Here is a 22,858-nt window from a genome sequence, read left to right on the forward strand (position 1 = left end):
GATCAGCAGATGTTCTCCACAGGGGGATGAGAGGAAACGCCTGCAAGGCATCTTGCGCAGCAGGTGCATGGCGACGTTATAAAGCAAGACGTCACATCTCCCACTCTTAAAGAGGCAGATGTCCACATACTTACGGATTTACGAGCCTTTCGCAGGTGAGCGATGACCCCTCTCCACAGACCACCAACACACTCTGCTGTTTGATAAGTGAGCCGCGGCAAACAGTGAAACAAATAATGAGCACAATGAGACCTTTGGATGGCCGGCTCTAGATAAGTCTCCACCTCTTGTTTATATGCTGAACGGACTTTTGAGTGCAGATAAGGTGCTTTCAACGGGCAGGTTGGTGGCAGCGCTGCGAGTGGGAGGGTGGAGTCAGGCCGGATCCAGTGGGGAGGGTGCGAGGCCGGCCTTGTTTTGTCACACGTCGGCTGCAAGAAGACAGGAAGTCAGCTGCCGGGGGGAAATGAGAATCTAAATTCAAGCAGACCACAAGAGGAAGCAGGCAACATGAGCGTGGACGCAGGAGGACAGCAGCGTTACGTATCCACCTTCAGGATGCGCATCAAGTCTGGGAACACGCCGAGAAGCGCCGACAGAGTGACAACAGACGGTGAGCGCGCTGCTTGATTATTTTATTGGAGGTGAGGCTTTGAAATTAGTGTCAGCAAGCTGATACTTTACTTCAATGATGTCATGGGTTGGAGGGAGCAGCAAAATGAATTCAGAAGTTGGCAGAAATATGTTGTATGTCCATAGAAAGTTGACACCAAACTGATTGATCGATCTATTGAGCAATCAATTATCATACAGCAATAAAACAACAAGGATTTCAGTAAGTGGAAAGTTTTCTCCAGACTTAAACCCTATTGAGCAAACATTTGACCTGCTAGAGAAGTTCACAGACTCGCATTCTACATCATAGACACCAGATGGCACTATTTCCCCCCCCCCCTTTTTTTTGTGCTGTTTTGGAGCAGCAATCAAATAAGTGTAATGTTTTTGATAGGCCATGTCAGTCTTAAACTCTATAGAGAAAGTATTTTACCTGCTAATACAGAAAAGTCTACATTATGGGCCCCAGAAGAGACTGGTTTTATTTCTTCCTAAGTATTTTTTATGTTTTGTGTTTCATGTTAATACAGAGCAGTGATCCAAAAAGTGTAAGGTTTTAACAGGCAACGTTAATCTAATCCATACTCAGCCCCTATAGAGCAGGGGTCTCAAACTCAATTTATGTACGGTGTGTTTTGGTTGCATCAAGTATTCCACAAAAAAATTGGTTCAAATATTCAACAAAAGAACAACTAATCCATTCTTCTCCACCTTTATTAATAACAGTTAAGACCATTAACACTTCTTTGGAACATGAACAAGATTGGTGACCTGGTCACATCCCATTTTATAAATTAAGTTATAAGTTAGTGTGGGTTCTTGTACTTCTTTCTATTCCCTTTGAACATGTAAATTCTGAATTTACTAATAATTCATTTCCTTTTTAACTCTTATATTCTTTCTTTCATTTTTATTTTATATTGCATTTATATGTTTGATGTTCAATAAACCAATCAATATCTTGAGCACTGTAACTTTCTCTGTGCATACAGTTGTGTTCAAAATAATAGCAGTGCGTTCAAAAAGCTCAAAATCCTGCAGTAGTAATCCCATAGTTTTTATTTTCATGCATTGGGAATGCTGCACATCATATTCTAAACCAAAACATGAAGAAACATTTACCAATTTTTGAATTGCTTTACAAAAAATTATGAAAAATGAAAATTGTGCTGTTAAAAAAAATAGTAGTGTCTGTAGTTTTCTTTACAAACTTGAATATAATATGAACCTTATAAACTCAAATTTTCCTAGATTTATCATTCCTGTGACCCATTCAAATAATATTTAGTTGTATAACCACTGTTTCTGTGAACTGCTTTACATCTGTGTTGCATGGAGTCGTCTTGCACCTGACAACAGGTATTCCAGCCCAGGATGATTTGACAACAGACTCCACAACTCGTCTGCTTTTCTTAATCTTGCCTCAGAAACAGCATTTTTGATGTCAGCCCCAAGGGTTAAAGTCCGGGGATTGAGCTGGCCACTTTTCCAGTGTAATTTTGTTGATGCTGCTCGTTTACTGGTGCGTTTGGGGTTGCCGTCTTGTTAAAACACCAATTTCAAGGGCAAAGCCTCTTCAGCATAAGGCAACATAACCTCTTTAAGTATTTTAAAATATGCAAACTGATCCATGACCCCTAGTATGCGAAAAAATAGGCCTGACACCAACCATAATAAAAGAAACATCGCCATATGATGGTGGTTGCACCACCGTGCTTCACTGTCTTCAGAGTGGACTGTGGCTTGAATTCAGTGTTTGGGAGTCATCTGACAAACTGGCTGTAGCCCTTGGACCCGAAAATAACAATTATACTTTCATCAGTCCACTAAATGTTTCTCCAATTCTCTTTAGGCCAGTTGATGGTGTCTTTGGAAAATTGCATCCACTTCAGCACGTCTTTTTATTTTTATTTTACATTGGGACTTTGCAGGGGCTTCTTGCTGATAGATTAGCTTCACACAGCCGTCTTCTAATTGTCAAGTAACTTCAGACCATCTTTGATCTCCATGGAGCTGATCATTGATTAAGTCTTTGCCATTCTGGCTATTTAACGATCCGTTCAAATGGTTGTTTTTCGTTTTCTTCTACATCTCACTCTGGTTTTGCTTTATATATTTATTTATGTTTTATTTTCTTTTTTTTCTTTTTGAGAGAGAGAGTTCAGTATTGTTCATTCGGTAATCTTACCGATTCAACATGTCATCATCATTGCTCTTTCTCTCTTTTTTTTGTATGTGCGTGAGTATGAGCATGTGGCATGTGCGTGTGAGCGTGTACTCATTAATTCACCTAAAACCTATTAAAAATCCCATACCGTTCACCTAAACCGAATACTTCAAAATCCAGCTGGAGTCGTGAGGTTGTCAGGAGACCCGAGGAAGGATCAAAGAAAAGAAAGAAATTTGAAATCCAGCACCGACCAAACATCACCTACTACCCACCGGGTTACCACCCAGAATCTTTCACGAACCCCAGGTTTCACCTCGAGGTTCAGTGTGGAAAACCTGTAACCGACCAGGTTTGGTTCATGGAACATGTTACTACAGTAATTGACCGAGAGCTTAAATGACCTCTTTTTATGAAGCATGCTAGAGTTAGCGCTTTTTCTCTGGTTTCAGTCACCTCCCTTTCTGAAACGGAAAACGCAGTTTCCCACATTTCAGGGTTTCTTGACCCAGAGTTCTCACTAAACCTGCTTTGTGAAATAGACCCCTGCTTAAGAGAATTCCATAGGTACATACTCTGAATTGTGGGCAACAAAACTATGTTTTTTTTAATATTTAATACAGAGCTGTGCGGCATTTCAGATTGGTCAAGTTAATCTACAGATTTAAACCCTATAGAGCAAGCCAATTACCTGCTCTGGTGCAATGACATTAAAGAGTCTAAATCTAAAATGAGTGGACACTTTACTCTGCATCATGTGCACCACAAATTACTTCTTTTGTCATATTTGATATGTAATACAGTGTAGTGTAGAATAATGGACATTCATTTAACAATTTAACATGTTTTCCCACTGCAGTGCCTTTATGACCTTAGCCGTTCCCATTCTGTGTGTGTGTTCCTCAACTTGTCTGCACATATCTTCTCTAAAAGTGTTCTTAGCGGTGTTATTTTTGTTCAAAGCAGCAACAAGTTGAGTCAAAGAGCTTTCTTCACCATTGAAAGTGACAGTGCTGATGTCAAGGAGGCGTGAAAAGCGCTTCTGACAATCTTGCTGCAAGTGTGCTGAAAAGGTCAACCATAACACAAGCGTTTTGTGTGACATCACTTGTTGTTGATAGTTATTCAGCATTTCCCGCAGCTAGGTGGGGGGTGGGGTGGTGTTGTTGGTGGTGGTGTGCGTGTGTAGGTGTTTTTTTTTTTGGGGGGGGGGGTGCTTTATCAATTATTAACTCATTCACTGCCATTGACGGCTATAGACGTCAAAAATTCATTTGAACTATTAGTTTAACATTTTCCCCACTTTTGTTAACAAGAGTATGAAAACCTAGTGTTTTTTTATATTGTATTAGAACAGATATAAAAAAATTGTGATTAATTGTGAAGTCATGCGATTAATTACGATTAAATATAGTATTTGCCTAATTTTTAATAATCTTTTCTTTAAAAAAAATAAGAATTTAAAAAAAGAAAGAAAGAAAAGAAATCAGGCGATTACAATTTGTAATCGTAATTATTTGCATTACTTCACTAGTTAACTCACGATTAATCACACATTTTATATCTGTTCTAAATGTACAAAAAAATCACAAAAATGGAAAAAATAAACTAATAGAAATAGTTCAAATGTATTTTTGACGTCTATAGCTGTCAATGGCAGTGAATGAGTTAAAAATGATGTAGGCTACATGTTGCCAAAAAAGTGAGCCCATCTAGTAAGCCAACATAACTTAACTTCATTTCAGTGCCACAGGTCTTGCATGTTTTAGATGTTTCTGTCATCCAACACACCTGATTCAAATGATCAGCTCATCAGCCAGATCTGCAGGAGCGTGATAGTGAACCTCATCATTTGGAATTTCAAGTCAAAAGAACTCAAGTTTAAATGAATAGGTTTAAATTTGCGCTTTTAAGACGATACAGCACAAGACCACTATTGAGCATAATCTGCGCATGTATACTGTAAACTGTGGTGTTTACATCCCCTGGTTTGCATCCTTTCCAGGCGCTCCTCACTCTCACCAGCGCGTCGACCCGCCCGTCTTCGTGCGGCCTCTGCGGGACTGCTGCGTGGATGAAGGCGACGATATCGCCCTGAGCGGCGTCCTCTCCGGGAGTCGACCCGTCAAAGTCACATGGTTGCACAATGGTGAGGGTGGACACAAAGCAATGGCTGCCAAAAGGAAAATAGATAGGCATGATGAAAGCAATCCATCAAAGTATTGGTTAAAATGAGCTTTTAGCCATGCAGCCAACTTGGCCCCCTTCACAATCGAAATGTTTTCAAAATGGTCAGGTTTCACGCTTTGCTATTGAAAAATGATCCCTAAATATTTGAAGAGGGTGACAGAATCTAAACAGATGCTACATCTGTTTTCAAGTCTGTAAGGCAGGCCTGAAAAGACAAAGTCTTCCATTTTGGTTTCATGTGGTCATTTTTAGGTCATTTTTACAATTTCTTAAAGGAAGGTAGGCTACGGTATTTTAAGCCCTTCCACAGATAACTAGAGTCATATAATGGCGAAATCTCACCTTTGACACAATTGCAATGTCATTTCTTATGAAATATGAGTTATTTCGGTGGCTATTTTTCTTACCCGGAAGTCAGTAAAACCCCGCCTCTCCCCCTGTGGCTCCCGCGCCCCTCTCAAGACGTCGACCGAGCCGGCTGCTTCGTGCGACGCCCACGAAACATACAGATAGGTTTGAAGCCGATTTTTAAAATGGACTCTAAATTTTACTAATAAAAATAATAAATAAAAATAAAATAACAAAAATAAAATTTCACGGGCTGCTAGATCTCTGCGTTTGGTCACGCAAGCCCTCAATTCTTGAATAAACATTTGAAACAAAACGCAAGAAAATCGTGGAAGAGGAGAGCAGCGAGGTTAGAGGAAAGAAGAAGAAAAAGCCCCAAATGGGGGTCGTGAACCCGCGCCCCGTTGCTTATGGAGCGAGTACACTATCAACTATACCATCCATTCATTTAAATCCATTAGCGCGAATGTTTTACTTGTAGTTCATACTAATGTCAGTCAATGGATTTTAAGACAGCCAGTTGTCATTTCATTGAACTTTGGCATTTCAAATGTGAAGAATAATTGATTGCTTTGAATTCATTTTATTGATAAAGGTTACTTTTGTCATTATCCCATGGATGGAGGTCTCGGAAAAAGTGGGCGTGCGTTTAGTCCGCAGAATCGGGGCCGCACGCAATGATGTCAAACCGTGCCAACAGCTCATTTTCTCCGTTTGGGAGGGGCTGGTGCTTGGAGAGCAGAATAACCTAGAATTTCTCATACTGGGGCAAATGGAGGCAAACACAACTTTGGTCATGTTTTTGGTGAGGAATTAGCATTTGAACATGGCTAAAAGCTCCAAAAAGTTGCTTTTTCATGTTGCAGTCCCTTTAAAGTCTTTCAAAAATGATTCCAAAATTGATGTTGGACCTCTGCTAACATGACCATCATGATCAAGAGGATCGTTTCCTTGCCATAGAGAAATCTTTGAAAAGGGTGGGATGACAATTGTTGCTAGAAAACAACGGACACAAATCTGACCCCAGCAATGGCCACGTTGCCATTGGTTACCTGACATGCATATACACTGGACCATCAGTTTACCAGACAATACAAATAGTTGGAATTGACTTTTAACCCAGAACTCGTGGCAGTGGGCTGAAACCTGAAGGGTTGCAGGAAAGCCTTGGCAGAACGATCAGGGGCATACGTCGTCAGCAACATAAAATCCATTAATAGAAAAGTAACCCAGTGACTAATCAGATTCTTCACCCACCATAAAGAAACACGTACGCTCCCCTTGCTCGTCCCCTACCGGCAGGTGAGACGGCCCGTTTCGGAATTCCCGCCCAGGATGGCGGCAACGTAAGCTTGGTTGTGCGTGAGTGCCTGCCGGAGGACGCCGGCGCATACACCTGTGTGGCGGAAAACGCGGCGGGGAAAACTTCCTGTTGCGCCGCTGTGTTTGTTACAGGTGAGGGCCGATGGGAAAGCGTCTCTAAATGAACAAACTGTGTTATTGTCTTCCACTCTACTCGTCTTGTCAAACTATTAAACTCTTATCTTATCTTACCGTTTTCTGACCCAACAGACTTTGAAACTATGTGTGGCCTGCAGAGTCGAGCTTCTGCAAACAAGAGCATGATGGGAAGCGGGAAGCCAGCTCAGCCTTCTCATGAAGTTCAGCGCAGCTTAAGGGGGTCCACTGGAACTTCCCCTTCCAGCTCTGATCCACAGAGCCCGGTCTCTTCTCCACGAGGTTAAGCTTTTTTTTTTTTTTTAAGTTTAGCTGACAACATAAAATTTGGTTAGCATGTTTATCATGATTAGACCCACAACAAAGTCTCAGGTAGCCATGCCAAAAGAAGACACAGGAAGTCGGAATTTGTTTTTAAAAATGCAGCCCTTGAGGGTAGTTTCAGTAGCAGTATTATTATTATTATTATTATTAATATTATAAACAGAGCCACAAAAAAAGTCACAAAAACCCCAAAAGTCACAAAAACCCCATGATGAAAAGAAAGAAAAAGTTCCCTAATTTAGTTTGAAGTGGCCATATTGTCTTGGGGGGTGCCCTTCAGAATTTTTGGGGACATTCAGCCCATGAAGGCGCAGTTTTACCTAGCAACATGAAAATCGGTATAGGCCTAGATTTCTGTCACAAGTAGACCCACAAAAAAAGTCTCAAGAGACCATGCTGTAAAACACAAAGGATGTCTGTCATTCTGTTTTGAGTGGCCATTTTGGATGTTTTCTAGATTTAGCTATATGAAATTTGTCAGCCCACCAAACCCAAAAAGACACAGTCTGCTATTTTTGCTTAATTGTATCCCTCAACGCAATTTTCAATGAGCAACATCTATCATGACTAGACTCACAACAACAACAAAAATTGCAAGAACCCATTTACGAACAGACAAAGGAGGTCTGTCATTTTGGTTTGATGCGGCCATTTTAGGGTCATTTTGACCAGTTCCAGGGGTCTTCCAAAAAAGGACTCCTTGAGACTTGAGCAAAATGTCTTGTGGGAGAAAAAACAGGAAAACGCATCATCTCCGGCGCTCGCGTGGCCACCACTCAGCACAGAGACGTCAGGAAATGTCTCCTAAGATTACCCGTGCTATGTATGGAATAAATACTACAATACCACACCTCCACCATTCTTCCTTCTAAAAAACATCCTGTCTTTCCCTTGCAGAGGTCATTCCGAAGAAGAGAGCCAACTCAGGGACAGGTAAGAGACATTGTTTTCTACTCCTTGCTTAATGCTATAATTTGCTGTGCTTCTTTGTACTGTACTGTATATTTGCTGAGGAATTTTATCAGTTGGTGTGTACAGTAGGGGTGTGCCAAAAAATTGATTCTCATAAGAATCAAGATTCTCATTTAGTACGATTCAGAATAGATTTTAATTGTCCCAAAATCGATTTTGTTCATACGCTGTTGTACCCGATTTAGCCACTGAAGGGCAGTGTGGTTCCACGAGGTCTAATACACTGTTAAGTTGTAGCCACATTAGAGAGTAGAAGGAAAAAGTCACGATCAAGTTATTCCAATGAAAGTTGTTTTTTTGCAGTGTGGAGCCGTTCTTTTGAGTGATAGTAGTAGTGGCGCGCTAATTAGCATTAGCGAGTCAGACTGGAGTAGATCATTACAATTCCTTGCACATCTATAAATTGAAGCAAAAATTATTGTCAATAAAATCATTTTGAATCAAAAATCGTTCTTAATCGAAAATCGATTCTGAATCGAATCGCAGGCTCAAAAATCAGAATCGAATCGCGAGACATTCAAATATTCCCACCCCTAGTGTACAATAATAAATGCACAAAGTATCGGGACAGCCCTGTCTCAGTACTATGTAGCCAATAAATAATTCAAATCTACTAATATTTTTTTGAAGATGATCAATTGGGAATATAATGAATATAATATGTACGTGTGTTGTATTTAATACAGAGCAGTGAATGAAAATATATAAGAGTGTTTGGGTGTCGTTTTTTATCGACTTGATACATTTGGCAGCACAGCAGCTCTTTATTGGCATTATTTTGTGTTTATGCAACACGCCAGCTTCCTGCCACAGTTTTCCACACGCTTACTGCAAACACACATAATCTGTTTTATGCATTGTTTTGTTTTTTTGTCATTCGTCTGGGCAGGTCCAGTGTTGCGCTTGGAGAAGCCGCCACAATTCGTGGAGGTGAAGGCGGGACATCCGGCACGCGTCACATGTCGATTCACCGGCAGCCCCCCCGTGGTGTCCTGCTGGATAAGAAACAAGGAGCAGGTGCTGTTTTGTTATGATTGCTATTTATGAGTGGCAACTGGTGCATACACAAGTTTATTGCGCCTCCTGCCATCTAATTAGCATCTAATTTCTCATTTCCTGCTGCAACCCTGATGACCTCTCACAGGATGTGTACCATGTATGCATGTATTGACGTTTGTGCATGTTGTTTGTTTTGGGTGACGATCTCGCAGTTAGTGGACGGTCCAGAGGTCAGGACAGAGAACTCGGACGAGAGCAGCACGTTGGTCTTGGCCGAGGCGGGAGCACAGCACACGGGCCGCTACACTATTTTGGTCAAGGACCGCAAGAGCTCGGCCCAGCACACACTCACCCTTTCCGTCATAGGTAAGCATGCACACACACGCATCACAAACTGCAGCATGTAAGTAAACATTGTTCATCAGACAAGCCGCAGCCGCCCGCCTCCTGTCCTCTGGTCTCCCCGGTGTCCCCCGGGAACCTAGTGCTGTCCTGGTCGGGGCCCTGCTACGACGGGGGCAGCGCCGTGCTAGGCTACGTGGTGGAGGTCCGACCCGAGGGCCAGGAGTGGAGCGAGCTCACGGCCCAGTGTGCGAGCACGTCGTACAGGGTGTGCGGCGGCCTGCAGCCCGGGGAAGAGTACTGCTTCCGGGTTAGGGCCTACAACGCGGTGGGGGTCAGTGAGCCTGGACCAGCATCACCTGGGGTCACCATGGACCCCAAGGGTGGGCGCTTTTATATAAATGTTATGTTTACGTTTGTCTGTATTAATATATCTGAAAACGATAAATATAAATATTAGTGCTGCTAAACGATTTTTAAAAATCAATTAATCGCACAATTTTCCGTAATTAATCGCTGTTAATCTAATTTTTAGACTTATCTTGTAGCATATACAGTATTTGCTTGGAATCTTGGAATCAACGTAATCATCAAATAGAATGTCATTCTTCTCCTTTGAAATGCAATTATTCAACAGAACGATTATTTCTCAAGTTATTTTTTAATGTATTATAACATTTTAATTAATCTCCAAAGTTAACATGTTCACATTGACTGCCCTAATTATGTATGTAGGTTTTTCTCTACCATGAAGGATAGGTCAAAAAGGTCAAAGGTAAAGTCAAAGATTTAAATTGGCTATGCTATCTTAGCTCAAAACAATCATTTGAATATCGATTTTATTTATTTATTTATGTATTTATCTTAGATTTTATTTGTGTTATTTTGTTTCTATCAAGAACAATCTATTGTTGTTGGAGGCTGCTGCTCAAAAACAACTGAAATTAAAATAAATTACTTTAAATTAAATGTTAGCGATCAATGAAGAAATAGATCAGATTCGATTTTTTTATTTTTTTTATTGCTATAATTACAATTACATTTAAACAAAATGATATGCAGGGTATCTAGCAGTTACTTGAATAACCTCTTTTTGCACTTACATGATAAAATTGCTTAAGACCTTCACAACAAATGAATGAATTGAAAGTAAAAATAACCTTTTGGGGAAAAGCCTTACAGCAAAAAGGATTGTCTTTCAAGTGTCCGCCTGTTAGACTAGAAGACCGTGTTACATCTGGTGCTTCTTATTTGTCTAGATTCCGAGGCAACACATGAAGAAGAAGAGGAAGAGGAGAGCCCCGCAGCTTTTGTCTCCATCGACTCCGTGCACAAAGTCGCAGAGCACTACGACGTGCAGGAGAAGCTCGGGATGTGAGTGTTTGTTTGATTTTGCATGGATGTGGGGCAACATTCCAAGGCAAGCGGATTAAACTGAAAGCGTGTACAGGCATGGATCAGCTCTTCAGCTGCAGTGCAGCCATGTGGACAAAAGTATTGAAACACCTCATAATCAATTAGGACTGGACCTGTTTACCCCGCTATGCAAATCGCCACAAATAATTGTTTGTAATATAGATGCCCCAAGATGGCAGCTAAGCACTTAAAATTGAGACTTGAAATCAATTTGGATTAAGTTGTTAAATCTGATCTGTAACAAGTTAACAACACAATACACTGCATCTAGCATGTACACAACCATGATGAACCCATAAGCGTATAGCATAGCATAGCATGAAATGGGTCCAAAAACAGTTACTGTATTTGGTTTGCATCCCTTGACTGTGTCATTTTTCACTGCTCTCTCCGGGGAGACCGGGGCTAGTTGTGTCACTTTTTATACTTTTATAGATATTTCTTGGAATCAATACATCATATATAAACAAAATGTATACCAGATGAAAGACCAAAGTCTTAGGTATCTTTTTTTTATTCATGTCATTTGCATACTTTGTGTCAGTGCAGAGTTATAAGCCATCAAATAGAGGGAGTGAACATGTGACATGTAGCCCCACCAAAGGGTAAGTTGTCACACTGGATTTTGCAACTAGGACAAAATTATCCTTGTTCTCCTGTTTTTTTGTTTTGTTTATTTTCGTTTATCATTGATCTTGAAAATTTAGCATAGCCATTGAGCAAACTTTAATATAAAATATTATGAAATAAATTAAAGTCCTTAGGAGCTGCTGGCCTATAGGTCATAGCCCTTAGCCTCAAATGCATGTCTTGCTTCCCTTAAAGTGGAAATTTGAGATTAAATTGAATTTAAAAAAATAAAGCATTTTGGTTGATGGCTGGATGGTTCATCATGAAACTTAAACCAGTTCTCCTCACATGTGGGCATACTATAGTTCCAACAACTGGAAAATCCATTTTGAAACAATGAAACAAAACTAATTTCCTCACTCATCAGACTCATCATCTGAAGAACAATTCTGCCATACGAAAGCAGAGTTGCCAGAGGTGCAATTTTCATTGGCCCAATCTTTACATATGTGACAACAAACCCCAAAATGACTGAGACAAGTTGCCCCAAACTACCATGTTGGCTAATTCCTGCTCTAGTTTAAAGCTAGCTTCAAACAGAGCAGTGACTGAGGCATGACAAGATGTCTGAATCTCTCCTCTAACGAGTCCACGATTTGCTGCCAGAATTTGTCTATGTACGACGCCTGTTTCAAAAATATATGAAGTGGAACATTTTTACTTTGGGTTGTGAAAAACAGATAACTGGCACTCATCTCAGCTCACAATGTGCTGTTCTCTTCTCAGACAGTACACAACCCCTGACCATTTATACGAAGAAAACTAGTATTCCAATTTTTCGTTGCGCCCTCTGGTGGAGAACAAAATTGCAATGTGACAACTTACCTGTGATACAACTAGCCCCAGTCTCCCCTAAATATAAAATATATATAAGGAAGAAAAGGGACCTAATAGAGAGTTGCTTCATGGTGGACATATGTCCCAATACTTTTGTCCACTGTCCACTTCCGCAGGGGTAAGTTTGGGCTGGTGTTCAAGCTGAAGCACCGGATGAGCGGCCGCGTGTGCGCCGGAAAGTTCTACAAAGGCCGACGCGCCAAGGAGAGGGAGGCGGCCCGCAGGGAGATCGAGCTAATGAACAAGCTCCACCATCCCAAGCTGGTCCGCTGCCTGGCCGCCTACGACCACAAGCCCGACATGGTCATGGTCATGGAGTTGTGAGTACCGTTGCACTGCTTTTATGCACATCTTTGGCCACTTCAGTTATTTTTTTGGGGTGGGGAGAAAAGACGCTCACAAAGGTTGACCATATCCTCCATGCTTCTCACTGTTAGTCGACACATTTTATTTAAATTTCAAATATGCTTTTTTTTACTCTATATTTTGTGTGGATGGGAATAAAACATGCATGTAAAAAATAAACAATATTTAAGAAATAAATAAAAAAATTACCAACGGACACAATGTTTGTGTGCAGCATAGCAGGCGGGGAACTCTTTGAGCGCATTGTGGACGACAACTTCGAGCACACGGAGCCCGCCAGCGTGCGCTACATGCAGCAAATCCTGCAAGGCCTCTCCTTCATGCACCGGCAGCTCATCGTCCATTTGGACCTCAAACCAGAGAACATCGTGTGCGTCGACACGAGCGGCACCGCTGTCAAGATCATCGACTTTGGACTGGCCACCCAACTCGGTATGTGCACTCAAAGTGTCTATTGGATGTGAGGAGACATTTTGTGGTGTTGTTTTTTACAATTTTGCTCAACTTCCTGGGTGCCTTATGAATGGGATGTTACTTATAAATAAGGTGATTTGCCGCCGTCTTGCGGCATCTATAGGACATTATATCCCTTTTTAGGTGGAAATTACTCATGGCGTGGCTCAATTCCAATTCCACTGGAATTGTGAAAATTCACTGCATAAGAGATTGAACCGGGTTCAAAAGTTGATATTATAGTCCACTACAAAAGTATTTTGTAGCCCTTTCTCTATGGAGCCAATGGGCTTTGGTTACCATGACGACTGGGGAAAGAGCCAGGGCCTTGTGACTAGGCGAGTGGCTACTTGTTCTCAAACAGACAGCAGCTCCAAAAAAATGGACTTGGTCGTTCAATTTTACACTTGATGGGTGGGCAGGCACTCCAGAGACAACTATTTGTATACAAAAACACAATTTTCCATTATATATTGGCTTTAAATGTTTGGCAGATGGCAAGACTGATCTAAGGGTGATGCAGGGGACCCCGGAGTTTGTGGCTCCTGAGGTGATCAACTACGAACCCGTGTGTTTGGCCACAGACATGTGGAGCATCGGCGTCATCAGCTACATACTGTAAGTGAGAAATATTTGGCCGTGAACCCATTCATTCTCACGCTGAAACGCAAAGGTCAACAGGAGGGGTTGATAGTGGGCAACCTTTGGACACATGCAGGTCATTGCATTCCTTCACCGTGTTAAAACGAGTCCAAAACCATTTACAGTACAAGCACAATGCATCGATTTCTTTTACATGGATGATTCCACATAAAAGATAGGGAGCTTTATGGTAAATATATGATTTATTTTTGGCAAATGTTATATTTGCATTTTTTACATTTCATAAATGATCTCTTTTAAAAGATTGTCAAAACTATTGGTTTAGTGATTAGGTGATTTTATTTATTCAAAATATTGGCCACAATCACTTATGCACTAAAATGTACAAAGCGATAGTTTGAATGCTTTCTTTTTACTTTTTTACTTTTATCTTAAGAAAAAAAATGTTTCTCTCTTATTCCTTTTATTTTCTTTTTATTTTCTCTTTCATTCATTTATAATTTTATTTATTCTTTTCCATTTTTTCTTATTTTTCATTTTCTCATTTTTTCCTTCTATTCTTTACTTTTCCATTTGTCTTTTTTTCTTTTCTGGTTCTTGTTTCTCTGCCATGTTTCTTTTTCCCTTTCTTTCCATAATTTTTTGCCTTGTTTTATTTATTTTTCCTCTTTTTTGTTTGTTTGTTCCCTTTTATCATTGTTCACTTTTGTTTTTCTTTTCTTCCTTTCTTTGTATTATTTTTCCCTTTTTATCATTTTGTCTCCATTACATTTTACTTTAAATTATTTTCCCCTTTTTACTTAGTTTTTATTATTTTCTCTTTTTCTTTTTATTCTTTCTCATTTTTTCCTATCATTTTTCCTTTTCCCCCTTTCTTTTCATTTGTAATATTTATTTTCCTTTTTTTCTTTTTTTATTGATCCCTTTCACTTTTTCAGCCTTTCCTGCATCTGAGCTAGTTCCGCAAACCAGCCTTGACTTATTATTGCCACCAAGTGGACACATGATAAATTAACATTTACACATTCCTCTGTGTGTGTGCGTGTGTATGTGTGCGTGTTTGCAGACTCAGTGGCGAGTCGCCCTTCCAGGGAAGCAGCGACGCTGACACGCTGGCCTTGGTGACGGCAGCCCAGTGGGAGTTTGACGAGGAGAGCTTTGAGGACATCACGGACCAGGCCAAACATTTCATCAGATCCTTGCTAGAGAAAGACCCCAGGTGATCCAGAGACACGTCACTCGCGGCATCCTACGGTGTGTAGGTGTACCTAATGGTGTGTCCGCCTCCTAGGCGACGCATGTCCTGCGAAGATGCCCTGGCTCACGCGTGGATGGCGGCGTTTGACTCGGCGGTGCCCGCCTCCACCAAGAGTCTTCCCAAGGACAAGATGAAGCGCTTTCTCACCAGGCAGAAATGGAAGGTAAACAACAAATGTTTTTATTACAGGAGATAGTTACATCTATCCATTTTCCTTACTGCTTATTCTCATTGGGGTCAGACTCACTGGTGTCGTTGGAAGAGAAATGGGGTACACCCTGGATTGGTCACTAGCCAATCACGGGGCACATTTGGTATTATACAAGAATAATGGAGGAAATCCGCAAAGTAGTGACCAAATTTAGTATTTATGTATGTTTTAAAGCTTCATTTATATAACGGCAACATATATGCATGTGAGGTGCAGGTATTATTTTTGTTCTACACTGTATTATCTGTGACATTGAATGTGTGTGGAAGCCAGCAAACAAGAATGAGTTTGGCTAGCTGTTAACCGGCTAAACTGTTAGCCACCTTTACATGTTGAGTGACTGTGTCGGTTGAGGCCATCAAAAGGTTGTGCTTGTGTTTAGTGTATTTTGTTACCACATGTTCAATAAAGTGATTGAAAATGCACTGATGGCTTTGTCAATTACAATTTGCTGTAATTGAATGTTTTCGTATTAGCTAACTATTTACTGGACTTAAGACATGAAGTTGTGTAACTTACTTTGCAAAAGACACATTGCAGATTTAATCGGTCGTTTATTTGCATGGTAAGCAGGCACACTAGGGACCTGAATATTTGTTACAAACCATTAAAAAGTCCGTTTTCCATAATGTTGCCTTTAGGGTTCATTTCCGCTATGTGTTGTCCTCACAGAAAGCAGGCAAGGCCATGCTGGCGTTGAAGAGAATGGCCTTACTGAGCAAAGGGGACAGCACTTGCTCTCCCACCAGCCCCGCAGAAGGTGAAGCATCATCCCGACCGCTCGTTCTTTACTTTTATTTTCTTATCAGCCGTTTCACATCCATCCTTCCTTCTTTCCTTCCCGGCTCAGAGTGTCCCATGACACCAGAGACGGAAGATGCCCTGCTCTCATTGGAGCGCAAGATGCAGGGACCGCCACGCTTCACCAAGACCCTGCAGGACCAGACTGTCTCCACGGGGGCCAGTGCTCACCTCGACTGTCACCTCACGGGTATGTCGGTGCTCACTTGCCCTTCATGGAGCGTATCGAGACGGACTTATGGCAAATTACCCCTAAAAGCTTTCGGAATGTGAGTTGGGTTCATCATTAGGAGACTGTAAATTGTCTTTACACAACTGTCTTAGATAATTGCAAAAAAATGTGCCTTGCTTGGAAATGAATCTTTGGTGTGTCTCAAAACTGCCATGTCAGGTTCATTGAAAACTTTTCAGACTTTTAATTTTAAATAATAGTGCGCTTCACAGGTGTTCTTAACTGTTCATTTGACCAATATGAAGGATTTGAGTGGTTTAAGCATAACGATTTTACCAAATTTTATGGATGGGTGCCAACAAGCATGCTAAAAAGCGAGAAAGAAATGCCACTTACAATTCCGTGTGAGCAGTGTTTTATTCTGCCGAAAGGTAAAAAATAACCACTGTTGTGCAGATTCTTCAATGCGGCAGATGATGAGCAACTGGAAGCGTAGACCAGCAAGCTACTCTGCTAGTCAATCCTAAAAATGTAAACTTATTGATGCGTTGTTTTCTGATGGAAACTGGACTACTGGAGTTATCGTGAAGGAGAAGTTTGTTAGGAATGCCCTGGAGGTAAAAAGAGTGTCAGATGAGCCTGAAGCTAGGAATCGAAGGTGTGATGATCAATGTTGTTAGTGGGTATGCGCCACAGGTAGGATGTGAGCTGGAGGAAAAGTTGCAGACTTCAATGGACATGTTGGTGCAGGAAGGTGATGTGGAGGTGATGGGCAAGTTTGGTATCCAGGAGAGAACGCAGAAGGACTGATGGTGGTTGACTTTGCAAAAAGAATGGAAATGGCTGTCGTGACATGACATGATGATGACATGTCGAATCGGGAAGATTACCGAATGAACAATACTGAGCTCTCCCCCCAAAAATAATAAATAAATGAATAATAAACAAAAATAAATAAAATAAAATAAAAAAGGACAAATAAAAAATAAAAAATAAAATAAAATAAAATTTAAAATTTAAAATTTAAAATTTAAAATTTAAAATTTAAAATTTAAAATTTAAAATTTAAAATTTTAAACATTTAAACATTTACAATTTTAAATTTACAATTTTAAATTTACAATTTTAAATTTACAATTTTAAATTTACAATTTTAAATTTACAATTTTAAATTTACAATTTTAAATTTACAATTTTAAATTTACAATTTTAAATTTACAATTTTAAATTTACAATTTTAAATTTTAAATTTAAGGACAAATAAAAAAAACAAAGGACAAACAAAAAACAAACAAAATTAAAATAAAAAATAAAAAATGTAAAAATAAACATTAAAAATTTAAAATAAAAAATAAAAAATACAAAAGGAAATGCTGTCGTGAATACTTTCTTCCAGAGAAGGCAGGAACATAGGGTGACCTACAAGAGTGGAGGTAGGAGTACACAGGTAGACTACATCTTGTGGAGACGGTGTAATTTGAAGGAGATCAGCGACTGCAAAGTAGAGGTCGGTGAGAGTGTAGCCAGACAGCATAGGATGGTAGTGTGTAGGATGACTCTGGTGGTGAGGAAGACAAAGACGACAAAGGCAGAGCAGAGGACGAAATGGTGGAAGCTGAAAAAGGAAAAATGTTGTATGACTTTCAGGAGGGAGTTGAAACAGGCTGTGGATGGTCAGGAGGTGCTTCCAGATATCTGGGACAACTACAGCAAATGTGATCAGGGAGACAGGTAGGAAAGTCCTTGGTGTGTCATCTGGAAGGAAAGGAGATAAGGAGACTTGGTGGTGGAATGAGGAGGTGCAGAAGTGACAGGAGTACAGGGAAATGCAGCATAAGGTGAAAGTAGAAGTGGTAAAGGCCAAATAAGGGGCTTACGATTCTAGGTTGGACAGTAAGGAGGGAGAAACTGATCTATACAGGTTGGCAACGCAAAGAGACAGAGATGGGTAGGACGTGCAACAGGTTAGGGTAACAAAGGATAAAGATGGAAGTGTGTTGACAGATGCCAGTAGTGTCATGGGAATATGGAAAGATGAGAGAAAACAAAGACTTGAAGAGGTGACTGTTGTGGACCAGGAAGTAGCAAATACGAATAAGGATGAAGTGAAAAGGGCATTGAAGAGGATGAAGAGTGGAAAGGGACTCAGTCCTGATGATATACCTGTGGAGGTATGGAAGTGTCTAGGAGAGGTAGCAGTAGAATTTCTGACTGGGTTGTTCAACAGGATCTTAGATAGTGAGAAGATGCCTGAGGAATGGAGGACAGAATGACAGACGAGGTTATACAGGAATCTCCATAGACTATGATGTTTGCTGATGACATTGTGATCTGTAGTGAGAGCAGGGAACAGGTTTGAGGAGAAGCTAGAGGCGTTGAGGTTTGCCCTGGAAAGGAGGGGAATGAATGTTAGCCGTAACAAGGCGGAATATCTCTGTGTGAATGAGAGGGACCCAAGTGGGTGAGTGAGGTTACTGGGAGAAGAGACCATGAGGAGTCAGTATATTGGCAGCAGGATGCAGATTTTCCAAATGCCAGGCAGGAGGTCTAGAGGAAGATCAAAGAGGAGGTTTATGGATGTAGTTAAAGAGGACATGAAGGTAGTTGGTGTGAGAGCAGAGGATGCAGAGGACAGGGTTAGATGGAGGCAACTGATTCGCTGTGGCGACCCATGAAGGGAAAAGCCGAAAGGAAAAGAAGAAGACTCTATATACAGCACATTACTTTATACTTTGCACTTAACATTTAAACAACAGACGGTATTTTAATCTGATGAGTGTAAAGATGGCAAAAACGTTGATGAAAGTAATGCGCGAGAATACGCAGTTAAGTTATCCTTACCTATAGTCACTCGCTAGCTAGCTAGCTCAACAGCTAGCTGGCTGTGGTCCCCGGGGGCTGGGGGTTGGGGGGCTGCCGGTTGGTCGGGGTGGGGTCGGGGGGGCGGCTTTGTTGGGGGGGGCGGTGGTGGGGGTTGCGGGGTGGGGGGTGCTGGGGGTGGGGGGTGTCTGGGGGATTGGGGGCGTGGGGGCGGCTGGGGCTGGGTTGGGGTGGGTGGCGGGGGTGGATGGGGGGCGGGGGGTCGTGGGGGGGGCGGGGGTTGGGGGCCGGTGGGGTGCCTGGTGGGCCTGCAGTGCCCCGTCCTGCTGCGTTGGGCCGGGGGCGCGGGCCGTGTTGGGGCGGGGGGCGCTCCTGCTCCTGGGTTTGCTCTCCGGCCGGTGGCCCTGGCGGGGCCCGGGGGTCGTCCTTTGGCGCTGCCGCGGCCTGGGGGGCCCTGAGGTGTTGCGCTTGCTCTGTTCCGGCGGGGGTCGACGGCTCCCCTCTTTGGTGGAGATTTTCATGCATGCCAGATCCACCACACCAGCATCTACCGAAACTCAGACACAATCTGTTTCCTCCTCAGGTTATTGAATCGGTGGAGGCTGGTGTCTGTGGATCTCACGCGGCTTCGTCTGTCCTTCCTTCCTTTTCTCGGTCTCTCCTTTGGTCTCTTGAGGCCTCCCTGATTTTATGTTTTTTGGATTTGTTGGGGTCTGGATGTTTCTTGGGCTGGGGAGTAGTTCTGGGGGGGGTGTCTGGTCGGTGCTGGATTTCACCTTCCTTGGTTTTCTTCGGTCCCCTCGGGTCTCCTGGTGTTCGGTTTAGGTGAACGGTATGAGATTTTTTTTCTAATAGGTTTTCTGGTGAGCTAACAAATACACGCACGCACGCACGCACGCACGCACATACACATACTCACCCACACACACACAAAAAAAAAAAAAAAAAATATATATATATATATATATATATATGTATTAAAAAAAAAAAAGAAAAAAAAAGAGCAATGATGATGACATTTCCGAATGAACAATACTGAGCTCTTAAAAAAAAAAAAAAAAGCTAGCTGGCTAGCAATGGGGTAGATGCCACGGACTTCCGACTTCCGGGTCCCACACATCAGCGTCGTTTCCGGCCACTGACGGCCGCGCACACTACACACTCTCACCCGTCGACGGGAACGCGCAATTGAGGGGCGCAAAGGCGGAAGTGCAAAAACTGGGACCCACACGTCACAAACAAGAAACGGAAACAAAGCTGATGTGTGAAAACCAGGAAGTCTGAAGTCCATAGTGTAGGCGAGAGGCAGAGGCTCCAGAGGTGGCACTCTGAAAATATTTTGAAGATTGGCTGACTTTGAAAATTTCTGAGAACCAGCCAGGGAGTGGTCAGGGAGGCCGCCCCATGGCGCCCCTATGTCGGATATGACATGAGAATCAACACAGGTAGAGCAACACAATGTAAAAAATGCCACACATCTGAATTATGCAGGAAGCAGTTATGTAACTATTTGTGTTGGGTCAGGGTTTAGGCTAAAGAAATGATTAATTGAACAAATAATTTGTCGCCTTTTACTACTAAGTGGTGCTTGTTGAACTGTTGTGTAAAAGCATTCCGTGTGGGATTGCTTCATTTATTGAGTCGCATGTAGCCTATGCTGTTTCAATCTGACAACAATTGTATTATCTTTGTTTAAATTTAGGATATCCTGACCCGGATGTGGTGTGGCTGTGCGGAGAGGAGCCCGTGGAAGAGTCGCGGACCGTTCGGATAGAGTACGAGGAAGATGGCCGCTGCACGTTGATCCTCGCCAAAGCGGGCATACACGACTCCAACGTTTACACCTGCAAGGCCACCAATGACCACGGAGAGACCTCCTGCTCGGCATCGCTCGTTGTCCGAGAATCAGACTAAATTTGAATACGTTTTATACAGTCCACGTCCTACATGTGATGCAGATTGAACATACTGCGGAAACACCAAGGTGTACTGATCTGTGAAGTCACAAGGTGTTGTCACAAGAATTTAATAGGATGTCGATGTTGTATGAAAAAGCAAATATAAGAGATAGACTGATATTTTTTATTTCTTTTTTTCAGGGCCGATATCGATTATTAGTTGTCAAAGAGGTTGATAACTGATATTTGGAGCCAATATTCACTTTCACTAAAAGGGAACATTTTAAACTCAAAATTAAAAAAATACAAACTCTGCTAACTTTGTCAGTGTTTTTAAAGCACATGTTTATTGAACAACTTTAAATAAATAAAAAATGTCGATTTTTTATTTATTTTTTTAATCTTTGAAGAAATCTTTGTTTTATAATTCTAACAAAAAGCTCAGGGAGCTCCCTGGCATGTCTTAAAAAGTTAAATGAAAGCTTAAACACGTAAATATTGTTTTTAGTTTCATAGTAAATAAAGTTTTCCTAAATGTCCAAAATATCTGAAAATGTTAAATTTGCCCTTGTCTTAGTTTTAATTTTAAAGGTGCAAAGAGGTCCGTCCAAGGGTCGGCACACACACACGCACACAGAAATGAGTATGATTTTTGTACAAAAATAATAATTAGCGAGGGGCAGGGGGGATACATATTTGAGGTTTACTTTAAAAAGGCTTAATGTTCTCCAATTGCAAAGTATTCTCACAAGCATTTAGTAGCATTTAAAAGAAAAAGAAAAAAAGTGAGTCAATTAGTGGAGACCTGTATAATAACTTCAGAAATCACGGTATTTAAAATGAATTGAATGTTTTTGCAACAATTTAGTACAATTTTGCAGCAAAAAATGTTTAGTAATGAGATACATAATATTAACTCTTTGACTGCCATAAACGTTATAAAACGTTTAGCATAAACCTAGGGAAGGGCGCCGAGGACGTTAAAAGACGTCCCCTATGTTTTTTTTTTTTTTTTTCAAAAACGGGTGCAGGAAAGCCTTGGGCAGCTGTGCTGAAAGAATCAGGCTGATCTGATTAGTCAAAGACTCGTTTTGGCCCCTAGAGGGCAGCGATGACTCTCTTTGCACAAGGTTGGATGGGCCGCCCACCGTGGGCGTCAGTAGAAGACGTGAGGCGGAGCTAGAGTGTTGAGGAGACAATGGCTGATCCAAGCCACAATGGCTAGACCAAGCAACCGGTTACAAGCAGCTCACGCTTGAGCATTTTTTTCAAAGACGGAAAGCATCAATCAATACTAAAAAGCGCATTGATGTCAACGATGATGATGACAACGAGCTCTACGCCAAAGTTGGAAGCTTTGGCCTGTTACTATCACGTAGTAAGCCTCACCGGCTACGCGCGGCTAGCGCTGCTAAGGCCGGAAAACGCGCACAATAGCCGGCCGGGTACTTCTGCACAAGCGGACATTCGATCGGGCGATGGAGAGTTGGCATCGACCAATGCAGATTGATGATGATGATGATGATGACTGCGAGTTTGACGCCAAAGTTGGAAGCCTGGACGTGTTTACGATCACGTTGTAAGCCTCACCGGCTACGCGCGGCTAGCGCGGCTAGCGCTGCTAAGGCCGGAAAACGCGGAGCTGCACAAGCGGACATTCGATCGGACAATGAAGAGTACCCCGAGTCCAATGCATATTCATCGGAGGAGCGGGTACAGTCTGATCACGGAGAAGACACTGTTTCTGGACTACGATGCCACCATGAATGGAGTGGATAAAATGGATCAGAACATCTCCTACCAACCCGGTATAGCAACTGAAGGACACGGGGAAGCGAGACGTAACACCACCGTAACGTAACCGTAGCATGATCCTGATATTAGACTTGATGACACACTGCAGTATATACTTGCTATTCCCCGGAAAAAAACGGCCTGCAAGAAAGTGGCACACGCGAAGAGGCAATCTGTTGTGCAA

General features: G+C 41.8%; 1 protein-coding gene across 2 annotated transcripts; it reads left to right on the top strand.

Moving 5' to 3' along the window:
• The first annotated feature begins 423 nt into the window (after window positions 1-423).
• On the top strand, window positions 424-21,199 carry mylk5 (myosin, light chain kinase 5). Of its 2 annotated transcripts, XM_086097681.1 has the most exons (17): window positions 424-613; window positions 4,788-4,931; window positions 6,623-6,775; window positions 6,893-7,060; window positions 8,000-8,035; window positions 8,964-9,091; window positions 9,286-9,439; window positions 9,499-9,798; window positions 10,675-10,789; window positions 12,415-12,618; window positions 12,879-13,096; window positions 13,612-13,735; window positions 14,787-14,939; window positions 15,012-15,141; window positions 15,862-15,949; window positions 16,040-16,180; window positions 20,685-21,199. In XM_086097681.1, the coding sequence occupies exons 1-17, from the start codon at window positions 511-513 to the stop codon at window positions 20,894-20,896; spliced, it is 2,571 nt and encodes an 856-aa protein (XP_085953807.1). In that variant the 5' UTR covers window positions 424-510; the 3' UTR covers window positions 20,897-21,199. The 2 variants fall into 2 exon arrangements, with proteins under 2 accessions (XP_085953807.1, XP_085953797.1); XM_086097671.1 differs by having other exon boundaries at window positions 451-613; window positions 15,862-16,180.
• The last annotated feature ends 1,659 nt before the right edge of the window (window positions 21,200-22,858 follow it).

The sequence above is a fragment of the Leptonotus elevatus genome, chromosome 1, assembly GCF_054856555.1.
Source record: "Leptonotus elevatus isolate MCC_2025b chromosome 1, RoL_Lele_1.0, whole genome shotgun sequence".
Classification (NCBI taxonomy): Eukaryota; Metazoa; Chordata; class Actinopteri; order Syngnathiformes; family Syngnathidae; genus Leptonotus; species Leptonotus elevatus.